The sequence below is a fragment of the Protopterus annectens genome, chromosome 1.part1, assembly GCF_019279795.1.
Source record: "Protopterus annectens isolate FY-2018-M chromosome 1.part1, PAN1.0, whole genome shotgun sequence".
Classification (NCBI taxonomy): Eukaryota; Metazoa; Chordata; order Ceratodontiformes; family Protopteridae; genus Protopterus; species Protopterus annectens.
This window is the reverse complement of record NC_056726.1, coordinates 254375350-254387849: the sequence shown is the minus strand read 5'-3', so window position 1 is coordinate 254387849 and position 12500 is coordinate 254375350. Positions and strand designations below refer to the sequence as shown.

General features: G+C 38.9%; 1 protein-coding gene across 1 annotated transcript in view; it reads left to right on the top strand.

Annotated features, from left to right (window-relative positions):
- Window positions 1-12500, top strand: part of FAM184A (family with sequence similarity 184 member A) — a 2724106-nt gene that overhangs the window by 2567711 nt on the left and 143895 nt on the right. Inside the window, exon 17 of the mRNA XM_044086971.1 lies at window positions 794-898. Within this exon, the coding sequence (XP_043942906.1) occupies window positions 794-898 (105 nt within the window). The remainder of the gene's footprint in view (window positions 1-793; window positions 899-12500) is intronic.

The following is a 12500-nucleotide window of genomic DNA, read 5'->3' as shown; positions in this document are numbered from 1 at the left end:
AAATTAAGCAGGGAGAATCACTTAGGCAAAGTAGTGCATAGTTAGTAATACTTCCGTGGTGAGACTTGCAGCTAGGAATGTAACTACTTATAGAGAACTGGTGTTATTAGAAGGAATATGTTAACAGAGTTAATATGTACAGCCAAATTGTAAAGGTAATGAATTAACCTGGAGTGTTACATGTGCAAAGCCAGGATTCAAATAAGTGTCTTTTAAGCGACATTTTGAAATGGTTAAGATTGCTTATGAATCTAATACTGTGTGGAAGGGTATTCCAATTTTTGGCAACAAAGTCAGAGTAAAGGGCATTGCTTGCTGTATTGGATACTTTGGTTACTTGGAGTAAGTCTTTGTTAGATGATCGAAGAGTACGAATGTTAGAGTAGGGTTGTAAGATTTTTTAGGGAAGATATGTTGTCAGGATTGTGCATTATTTCTTGAGCCATTATTAATTGGTTATAGTTCATAACATGAGGTAGTTCCAACCAAGAAAGATTTTTGAGGCGTTGACAGTGATGGGTTGAATGTGTGGAATCTAACTCATAACTCATACTAAGTCATGATAACTCATTATGAGGTTCGCCTTTGGGTATGTGAGGTGAGGTGAAGTCATCTGTATGAAAGATGGATGAATACCATTTGTCTTAGAAACACTACAGAGGAATCAATGTGTTTGCTAACTCATGTAACAATTTTTTAATTGAATTCAACAAATTATATTTAAATAACATACTAAACATGTTTCTACAAAAGACATTCACACAGATCTGATATGTTATTCTTTATTTAACAGGAGGATAAGAAATTTTACCAGCTGGAATTAGTAAACAGAGAAACAAATTTTAACAAAGTATTTAATGCCAGTCCTACTGTTGGCATTATTAACCCCTTGACAAAGGTAAGCAGACTTAACCGATAATCCAGAAATGCAATACAATGGAAGAACAGTTACAGTTTGTGCATGTGTATCTGAGCATAAAATGTATATGCATATTTGGGATTTTTAATATTAGGCTGTATACTTATTAAGCTAGTTGCTACTGATAAAGCTAGAAATAAAGTATGAGAGATCGCAGGTAAATTAAGCAGATTATTACACTGGGACATAGTACTTTGTGTATGTGCTGCACACAAATGGTTTAAAATACAAGTATACTTGTTTGATAAAAATACTTAAACTGCAAAATATGATGTCCTGCTTCATTTCCTACAACAGAGCCCTAAATGTAACTAGATCATTAAAAATGTTGCTTTTATTTATCTTTTGCGCTGAAAGGTGTTTGTAGTTGCAGTCCTCTGCCATCGGCATTCATTTCAAATGTACTGTATTCATGTATTTGTTTTCAGTTTGCCTACAGAAAACTAAAATAGTAATCATACATTTTGTTGAAGCAACATCCATCAAGTCTTGCATCCAAATGTTTGAGACAGTTGTATCAGTTTGCCATGATGGAATCGGATTTCACAAAGAGATTACAAAAATCCATTTTCTGTTTTCTCACAAGTGCCAATTTACTCTGGTGAGGAGACTTTCCATTTCCTTGAGACAATGCTATTTCACATTTGATTACTTAAGTTATATGAATTTACAGAGATCAGAGCCTCTCTATGGAGGGGGTCCTGCCCTGTCAGAAAAATAAAATATTTTCATGTCATTTGTGATATCAGTCTTCTATTGAGCAAAATGGATTTCTTTGATCAGGTTTGCCAAAGCAAGGTTTGATGAATGCATACCAGATGAAAGGTACTATAACAAGATGCTGAGTATATTTTGTGCTTGCAGCAACTTGCTATTTTTTTTTACTTTGAGTGCATTCATATTTGTTTTGTGAAATGGGAGCATATTTATAAAGAAAAGCTAAAGTATAATGACTCAACTTTCATTTTGTGGGTGTTTTCTTTAAAAGATATATTTTACTCAAATGACTCTGCTGCTAATTTTTGTTCTGTGCTAACAGTTTTAAATAGATGTATTTATGTGTCTTTAATTGCTGAAGAACTCTTTTGTGTGTTTATAACAAAAATGCCATTCTTGATAGACAGTGATATGCAAACCACGGTAATGCTTTCTGTTTAGACGGAACTTCTCCAAAATATCTAGTTAAAAGCTTTGATTGACAGCTCAGATGTTTCTAATGTACGTTAGCTATAAAAAGATGTGTATGAGGCATTGTGCATAAAAGCGTATTCCAATCTGCCAATGAGAGTTCAGCTGAAGTGATGTTAATACAGATGCAGAAAAACTGAGGTGGTGGACTATCCTTGTTATGTATGAGAAAGTACATGTCCCAAGGCATTCTCCGATCCATCCCTGATGTGTCTGCTATACATTCGCAAAAACAAACAGTGCAATAATTATCCAATCAAAGGATCTAAACCTCATCTGTGACATAAAGAAAACATGTTGGATGGACATGTATGTGTCTCAGAGATTACCCCTTCTCTGGACAGACTCCCATTCATTGAAGCAGAGCTCTTCCCTACACCTGTTCAAACACAGCTTGGACCATTGAATGGGAATCACAAATTCATCTCTGGCTTGTCACCTTTGGCCCTCATAGGCAGGGGCAATTGGTAGATGCCCTAAGGCACAGGTGTATTCCAAAGCCATTCTAAGCCTTGGGCATTGACAGTTGAGAAAACTGGGGCATAAATTGCTTGGCTTAAAAAGACTGTAGGGCCATTAGACTTGTAACCTCCTATGATCCCATGATGTTTCAGGAATTTGATTATAGTGTGCAGAAATATGGGCCTTTGTCTTTCAGTTTCCCTTGCTTCATTAGGTGGCTTTAAAGTAGACAGAAGGCATGAGAGGGCTTAAAATTGGCACAGACAGTATTCTGCTAGGCTTCCTAAGTTCTGATCAAGTCCCAGGACATCAACTGACAGATTGGTGAGCAGACAATGTCAAGCATCCTAATCAATGAGCAGTCAAGGTCTCTGTAGAAGAACATCATGACTAGCCAAATTATTAGCAGAGGAACATTGACAGTAGTCTCATAATAGATATCCAGGTGGTGCCAGAGAGTCTCTAAGCATGTAGACATGTAAGACATTTGCATGGGTTGCTGCTGACCTGCCCCTTGGTGTAATAGATCCTGGAGCAGAATGAAGAAGCCTGTATTCCCAGCTTGAATCCTGTAAAACTCTACTTTTTTTGTTTGCCATTTTGACACCAAATGGTGCCATTCAATAAAATGACTGCAGCGTCGGGATGGTACTTTTTCTGTGTGCTTTTTAATTTTTTGCTTCTTTGGACACGTCCTTAATGCTTCTGTGTGGCTGCTGTTTCTTTCTTTCTTTTAGGTATGTGCTTTATTATTTAATTAATTTTGTTTGTGATTCTAGTTTGTGTTCTGGTGGTGTGTTTCTTGCTGTGGTTGGGCAGTTTCTTTCTCATGTGTGTTTCTCACTGTGGCTTAAATGATATTACTTTGCCAATACCATGGTTATTTGTGATGATCTTTTGCAGGTGTCTTGGCTGTTCATTGAACTGGGGGTTTGACATTGTCTGCTTGTCGATCTGTCAATCTATATCCTAGGACTCGATCAGAACATAGGTTACCTTTCTGTTATTTTATTAATTTTATCATTTAAATATGTGTCTTATGATTCACACATATAGTATAAAGAGGTGTACTAACACTCTACACATTAAGTTTAATACTGCACTATTCAGGATCATGGTTCATGGACATAGACTGCAGTCCTTAATGACAGTGTGCAAAGCACCCCAGTTCTTTAGGAACTGTAAAGAGGAGCACATAGTACATTCCCTTGCCCTGTTCATCCCTGAGTCTGTCTACAGCAAAATATCTGCTGCACTGTGCTGTGGTGCATAACATCACAAGACAGCAGGGAAAAGATATGTAGTAAAGTATATTTTGTATGCATTCCCAAATGGGTTATTCCTCTTTCTCTGCTGCACATGTGCCCCATTGTCTTGCCTGATTGTGATTAATAAATATTTCACAGCCATTAGGTATGTGGTAATAAGGGGATCTGATAATATGTGAACTCCCATTAGAAGGAGTTTGGCAGCATCACTATGTGGTACTGGGAAGAGTATGATTGGAGTAACAGGTTTGCTTGCACCACAGGGTACTCTGTTGCTAGTAGTTTTTTCTGCCATGCAGTGCAGATGCATTTTCATTTGTTTTAACAGAAATGTTGATATTCTGCTCAGTTTTGTGTATTGAGCAACATGGCAAGATGGGAGGGTTATCACTGCTCTCAAAAGTGGTATACATCTTCTCTTTGTTTACAGCTGGAGTCCCATAACTTGCACCCATAGGACTAGCTCATATACAGGTGCATGTATCTTTTGTGAATCATGTATGTTCTTAGAGTGGGGCAATTAACACTGGTGTAGTGACAATGGTGTACTCTGTGTACACAGTCCAGCAAGACCATGTAGAGGTTTCAGACTCATTGTGTGTATGCCTTAATGAATCCAATTGGGCTTGGTATGCAAGTAAATTGTGTAATAGTCACACACAAATGCATACAAGTAATTATAAATAATCTTATTATTTTTTGTCAGCCAACCCTTTGCAGTAACTCCAGCAGCAACAGCTAGCAAGAAATGTTTGGCTTCCTCTAACCAGTACCCTTTGATAAGGAGAGCAAGTGGTTAGACAATGTAAATAACTGTTTGCTGCTACTTAATCTATTGTGTTAGCCTTTAGGATCTTGAATTATCAGGGTTGTATGTGGAAGCTTGTGTTATATGCCACAGTGGTACGGCGGTAGCGTTGTTACCTCACATCAAGAGGTTCTCCCGTTTGATTCTCGGCTTGGCTTGGGAGTGCCTTCTGTGTGGAGTCTGCATGTCCTCCCCGTGGTTGGGTAGCGTTCGAAAGACATGCGTGCGTAAATGGGCGTGCCTTCGTTGAAGGTTGGGTGTCGAGCTGACACCTCTGCGTTTCATAAAAATTGACTGCCAATCCTTAGCGTACCGGAGTTCTGCTGTGGCAACCCCTTACCGGGAAAAAGCCAAAAGACAAACAACAACATATGTGGAAGCTTGTGTTCAAATGTGCTTATAGTTTGGAATAATTTGCTGCTTCATTGTATCTGGAAGGCAGGTCATATTTAAATCAGATTGTTTCTAACTTCACTCAGATTTCTAAAAATGCTCTAAGAAGTGTGTGTATGATTATGCTGACATTACGTCTAGAGCTTCTGCGGTGTTGAGAAGATTTGTTTGGTTACATTATTAGAATTCTTCTGATGATTTGATTGAAGTCTGAAATTCTTAATTCTCCACTTAACTTGGATCTGGTATTTGGGCCTGCAGCTACACAGATCCTGAAACAGTGGGATGACAGAGGTAAATGGATGTATGGAGACTCTGAGATTTTTCAGGTACCCAGGTTCTAACCTAACAAGTGTTTTGTTGTTTCACACTGTTCTAAAGGCTTTAGTTACTGTTCCTTTCGAATAACAAACTGCTGATTCTGCCTTTGGGAGAGGCTGCTTCAAATTGTTTTATCTTTATCAAGGACTTTATGTGCAATTGTCTAGAAGCCTCAAAGCCTACAATTGTTTCTGGATGCAGTACGTGCCTGTAGAGGGCTGCACTGAAGGCTTAGACTGTTTAACAGACCTTATGTGAACTCAGCAATCTGGTCTTTTTAAACAAGGTGGAAAAGGACTGAGGATTGAAACCTGGACTTGCAGATCCGGCTATGGTCACATGCATCTGGTATTAATTAGAGATAAGAAGTCACTGTGTGGTCCATCAGTATGTTGTTCTGATGAAGCTCACAGTTGTGTGAGTGAAAGCGCTTAACTCATGAAATATTAAATGATTTTTTTAACAATTCAAGTGGTTGGTGTGTTTTCACACAGTATTTGCATCATCGCTAGTGGTTTGGATTTTGTTTATGGGCAGTGAGCGATTCTGGAGTCCATGGAGTCAGCGTTCTTCACTTTCAGTCTTTTTTGCTATTTTGTTGACGTAACACTTTACTGGTTCAGTAACCTAACAAGGGCAGAACAAACAGAAATCCTAGCCTAATACCAAGTAGTCCCCCAAAGGAAAATGGCAGGTGTATAAAACTATTCCAAACCAAATAAAAGAAGTAACTGTTCCAAAAAGAATCAAGCTCCATTTAATGAATGTCTATGCCAGGAATATGATCATCTTATCCACACCTGCTGCTCCTGTTTCCCTACTTCTCTCACATCAGCTGACCCTCAACCTGGAGTTAGACAGTTTCAGACAGACTGGTGTTGAAGATGATAAAGGAAGGATTCTCTTGGCAGTTGGTGGACTCTCCTCCTCCTTTCTGGGGACTTTCCCCACATTCACCAAACCAGACAGACCTGTTTCCAAAAGTGCTACAATATATGTTTGAAGCATTATCCTTTGGGCTCTTTACTGAACCTCAAATGTTCACAAAGTGTCTAGCCCCAGTGATGGCTCACTGCAGATTGCTGGGCATCCACATTTTTCCTTATTTAGATGACTTGCTTATTTCTGTACAGTCTTTTTCCAGATGTTTGGAGTCCTTAACAAAAGTGTCCAACTTCATGTCATGTCTGGGAATTCACTTAAATCTACAGAAATCTTGTGTCACTCCCTCACTTGATATTATCTTCTTGGGGGTGCCTGACAGATGTGCTCAAGCAAGAGGCTTTCCTTCTTTCCATCCTTCCAAAAGAAAAGGTAATAACTTGGCAGCAGATCTTTCTGATTTTCAGGCTCCTGCAGGAGAATTTCAGGATTTTGGGCCTCGTGGCATCCATGATCTTCATGTTACCACTTGCCAGATTATACATGAGAAAATTCTAATGGTACCTAAAAAAATTCTTGGACCCAGCATCTACACCCGTTGGACTTGCAGATTCCTTTGCTGGGGTTTGTAAGGGGAGAATTGAAGTGGTGGAGTGAACAAGTGGCTCTCAGTCCGGGACTTCCTTTCTCTCTTCCAGCCTCAGTTCAATCTGCCCACTCACACACTTCAGATTTTACTTTGGGTGCAGTTTCCATGGGAGTAAAAGTGCAGGGTCTGTTGGACTGCTCAGACTGACCAAAACACACAAACATCAAGGAAGAGTGCTAGCAGTGATTCATGCTTTGAAATTTCAACACTGTCTATGGGCTCTGGGCCCTTTACAGGTGGTTACAGACAACATCACAATGATGTGGTATCTCAACAAACAAGTGGGTACAAGGTCATATCCTATTTGCCGTTTGGCAATGATGGCTTGGGAGTTGGCTCTTTTGCATTCCCTGACTCCTCATGCCTCTAACATTCCATTAAAGTAAAACAGGGTCTATATTAGAACATCAAAGTATTACTACATCGAATGTTCTAATATCGAACCATTTCACTCGAAACACCACAACATTGAACACTCAGAACAGCAAATTTTTTTCCCAGGGAAAAAATTAGCTGTTCCAGCAAACATACACACAACACAAGCACACCAAAATACATAATCCACAGACATACACTTCACAAAACCCTACACTAAACCATCCCTACACTACTAGCTATCCACTTACCTTAACCCAACCCTAACATCCATAACTACCGCACACTCACCTTACCCGCTCCCTAACCCTAAAGTCCCTATCGCACACTCACCTTACCCACTCCCTAACCCTAAAGTCCCTATCGCACACTCGCCTTACCTGCTACCTAACCCTAAGGTCCCTATCGCACACTCACCTTCATTCACACTCTTAACTTAACCAGGTCCGTAACTTTCACTCCACAGTCGAGGAAATAGCGAAGCTGCAGAAACGGCCCACCAAATACTTTCTGTAGGAAAGTATTCGATATTCTGCAGCTTTGCTATTTTCAGCTTTCGATGCAAAGGGTTTGGTATTAGTACATTTGAAGTAGTAATACTTTCATGTACTAATATAGACCCAGTAAAGCATTGTGGCAGACAGACTCAGCCGATCATGGACAGACCTCCACATGTGGAAACTCAATACAGGCATGTTCCTGGATTTAATCTGTATGTGGGGGAAACCCCATGTAGACCTGTTCACCAACTTACAAAAAAAGACCATTAGAAAAATTCTGTTTCAGATATCCTTGCAGCCAAGCATGGAGAACAGATACTCCATCAATATTCATCATACTGATTACTGCAGCAGTAGTGTTAGCTATATGGGTTATATACTGCAAGGGGTATAATGACCGGCCAGCTTCCAAAGCTTCAGGGCACCTGCCACATGCCCAAGCTGACAAGAAGTTCTAGCTGGACTGACTGAAGGGCAAGTTTAGGCACATAGCTCTTTAGGGCTTTACTGCCACAGAAGAGTATACTCCTGTGAGGCTTTTGAGGATCAACAGTTGCCTTGTGGTTTCCCTTGGGGGAAAAATCCATTTTCTTAAAGTTAGTGATGTTTTATTACTTTTGTCTTCAGGAAAGCTATTTTAAAGCTAGGAGTGTTGGGTTTTAATGGACTGTCTTGAGACTGTAATTTACTTTTAAATGGAACACTCATTTTTTTTCAGTTTAAAAGTAGTGTTAACTAACTGAAAACATAGTTTCTGTGGAGAAAATGTTTTTTTTTTCCTTGATGGTGCTGACATAGTGTTTGAAGGTGTTTTTAACTGTGTTTTATATGTCAAAATAATGGCAACTTTTTTAGACTGGTAGTTTTACTGGCATTTGCTGCTTGTCTTTCCAGTGAAAGAAGCACGATTTTCAGCTTGACTGTGGAGCAGACTACTAGTTCCATGGTCAGTCCTTCTTCTAGACACAAAAGAAAAAGTTAAGCAAACAGCCTTTGCCACCACAGCAGGCTAGCAATTTGCCTCAACCACAGGTGGGTGACACTGCTGTGGTCATTTGTTGTACCAAAGGAACAAATCCCAAATACGGACACACTGAGTCCAATATGGCAAGCAAAAATGTAATTTATTAAATCCCCAGTCCACAAAGCATTCAGGAAACCCCTTCTTCAGTGAAACTTCAAGCAATGCATCTCAAAGCACATAAGTGACATTAGGCTGAAGGATGTCAAGAATCCGTTATTTAAGCATGTTAACAAGGATGAAGGACATTATTTTCAATTTATGGCACTGGAAGTGACTAAAGTTAATGCCAGGGGAGGTGACATCACCTTGATGACTGAACATAATGAGATAAAATAGATTGCTAGACTGCAGGCCTGTGTATTACCAGGCTTGAATATGAGTATACCTTTAAAACCAGCCCTTAAGGGGTGGAAGCTTCATAGAAGGACTTGATAGGATCCTAGGTGAGCTTTGTCCTTCAGTGGTGCATTTGATTGGTCACAAGATTTACTTAAATGTGATGCTTTTATGAATGAAGACAGATCTGAGGAAGGGTTCACTGGAAACCTGAAAGTGCTTATCAGTTGTTTTATTTATTTTATTAAAGCTGTTTTTTATGCCCTATGGCTTGATGGCAGCATCGGTTTTGTCTTTTTATTTTTTATATAGTTCATGGTGCTGGCCTTTGCTCGCTGGACTCTTTGTGTGTGGATACGTAGCTTTACTTTTTACTCAGGTACAATGAGACATGGCCGAGGGGAAAGAATGAGAATTAGAACTGGATTATCATCCCAATAAGAATACAACTCTTCCTTATAAAGATTTTAAGAGGTGCATTCAAGCAATCAAAAACCCGCTGATGAAGATGACATTTGACAATATGGATTTATCAGAAGATGGTACCACCTTCTGATATGTGGCTTTTAACACTAAGGTGAGAGAATTGGAGCAGCTGTTAATTAAATTAAAGAAACAGCAGTGGCAACGCCTGCATTTAGAGGTGTGCATACATTTCAAAGTAATACAAAGATGTTTACAAATTGTATTAATGCCCACTTATGGTCCTAATCATTCAGAGCTTTTATGGAGATGGCAAGCCTTGAATCTAGAGAATAGTTTTAAGTACATTTGCTTGCTACTTGATTACTTTGAGCCTGTTGAACGGAGTTTGTTGTATGAAGCAGAGAAACTGCAAAGTGAGCTTGCATTAAAGTATATAGAACTGGCCCACATAAAGAGAATGGATGATATGTATTTAACCATTAACTCACTAGATTCCAAGTTGGAATCCATTAAAATGAAAAAGCTGGCCAGAGATTTTAAGGACTTATAGAATGGACAAATTTTTACATGGCAGAGGAGTAAAATGCAAGATAATGAAAGTATTTATAAAGAGAGTGAATTTCATGAATTCAACTCTAGTGGAATCCAACCTATTGGTTTCCAGCTTGAGGAGAGATGGTGTTAATACAGATGATGGACACACCCATCCTCCTCCAGATAACAATATATTAGGTGCAAGACGAAGGAGAAGCAAGATTTTGGATTTTGCATTACCTTCGGTTTTCCCCAGCTACCCTTGAAGTTCAGTATGACACAGAGGCAGAGAGACTGAGATCAGGGAGCAAAGAGAGAAGGAAGCGACATCTCTCAATAGAATGGAAGGAGCAGCAGGGGTGGAACAAACAGATGTTCAAGTACGCAATTTAGTTTATAATATATCTAGCTTTGAGTTAACCTCGTAACAGCATGCAGTGTTAAATAAAGGCCTTAATTTTGTTCCTGCAGCCACGTCTGAATTAAGTGATGTGGTTTCGAATTTAAGACTTTTTGGCAGAAATTTAATGCTGATATCGATGTTTAAACAGAATTTAGAGGAGCCGTGCAATTTTCTTTAAGAAACCCAGTGTTTTCCTACCACAGAATGCATCTATTTTAGAGACATTTTTGAGCATGTGTGAAAGAGACAGCAGATCTTTTAAGCAATGATAAACAAAGATTTTATAACTTGATGAGAGCAGAGAGCTTGGCCCTTAAGGAACTACAAGGGAACTCTGATTTGATTATTAAACTTGCTGATAAGGGAGGAGCAGTGGTGGTAATGGACAGAATGCAGTATGCATTGAAGATGCTACATATGTTGAGTGATACTCAAACTTATGAACTGATCACAAGAATACAAGCATTCAGCAAATGTTATCAGGTCCATTATAGACTCAATAACTTATTAACGGAGCAGCTTCTAACTAAGGATTTATTTGATTATTGTTTGATAGAACAACCTGTCATACCCATGATTAGTGGCCTCCCAAAAATACACAAGAATCTGAGATATCTTCCACTGCGACCCATTGTCTCGGGGACTGGATGGCTCACTGAACCGTTGTTGATTTTTGTTGAGCATATGCTGAAAGATGTGGTATGGACCATCAGGACTGTGGTTAGATATACAGAGCATTTTTTAAGTCTCTTATAGGACTTTGCTGTGCCTGATGGTAATGGTGAACTTGTGTTGGCAACCTTAGATGTGAATAGCCCTTTTACAGCCATACCAAATGACGTTGGGATAGAATCTTTGAGGCAGTATTTGGAAGCAGAGACTGGTTTTAATCGCTCCAAAGTGGCATTGGAATTAATATGCCAGTTTATGGATTTGATTCTACAAAACAATATCTTAATTTTTAATAAGAATATATAGTGGCAGAAGTGTGGTGTCGCTATGGGGACACTGTGCACAAACAGTTATGCCAGTCTGGTTCTGGCGGACTGGGAGAATAGATTTGTCCTGCATAACAACCCATATAAGGATTCATTGAAATTTTATATGGGATTTGTGGATAACATCTATTTGATATGGAATGATACCATGGACAATTTAAAGAATTTTGTAATGTAACTGGAGGGGGCAACAGGGTTTTTGAGATTCATGCTTAATTTCTCTACTACCAACATAGCTACCTGGGCATAGAGATTTTCAAGGATGACTATAAGAATCTTAATATGAGGTTATTCAGGAAGGAATGCAAGAACAACTTCTTATTGCATAGGAATAGTTTGCATCTAGCATACACCATTCCCAGTGTTGTGAGGAGTCAGATGTATAGGACATCTAAACTAAGCAATAATGAAATGAACTTTGAAACAAAGACCATTACACTGAAAGAAGAGTTACTTGCAAGAGGTTATAGGGATAAAAAAATAGAAAAAGAACTGGCAGATATAAGGTCTATAAGAAGTAATAAAGCACAGTTATTCATCAATCGGATACGAGATCCTGCTTCTACTTTAAATAGGGAGGTACAAGTTAATGATCAGCCCAAGTAGATAAATCACCATAGACTGAAGAATCATAATAGGCTGACCTATGCAGATGATGTGAAACAGATAGGTGATGTTATTCGATCCAACTGGAAGATCTTAATGTTGGACCCTGTTTTGAGAGACATAGCTGGTCCAACACCATGTTTTGTACATGGACAAAACAAGAATTTAAAGCAACTGCTGTGTTTCCCTTCCATTGATGTATCTGCCCCTGTTATAAATAGAAGAGGTACATTTCCATGCAGATTATGCACTTGTTGCAAGCACATTTTTACAACTGATGAGTTTGTACATCCACGGACTGGCAGGAAATATCACTGCTATAGTTATGCGGATTGTAAAACTAAACATCTAGTATATGTAGCTTTATGTTGCTTATGTACGTGTTTCTATGTGGGTAAAACTGATAGA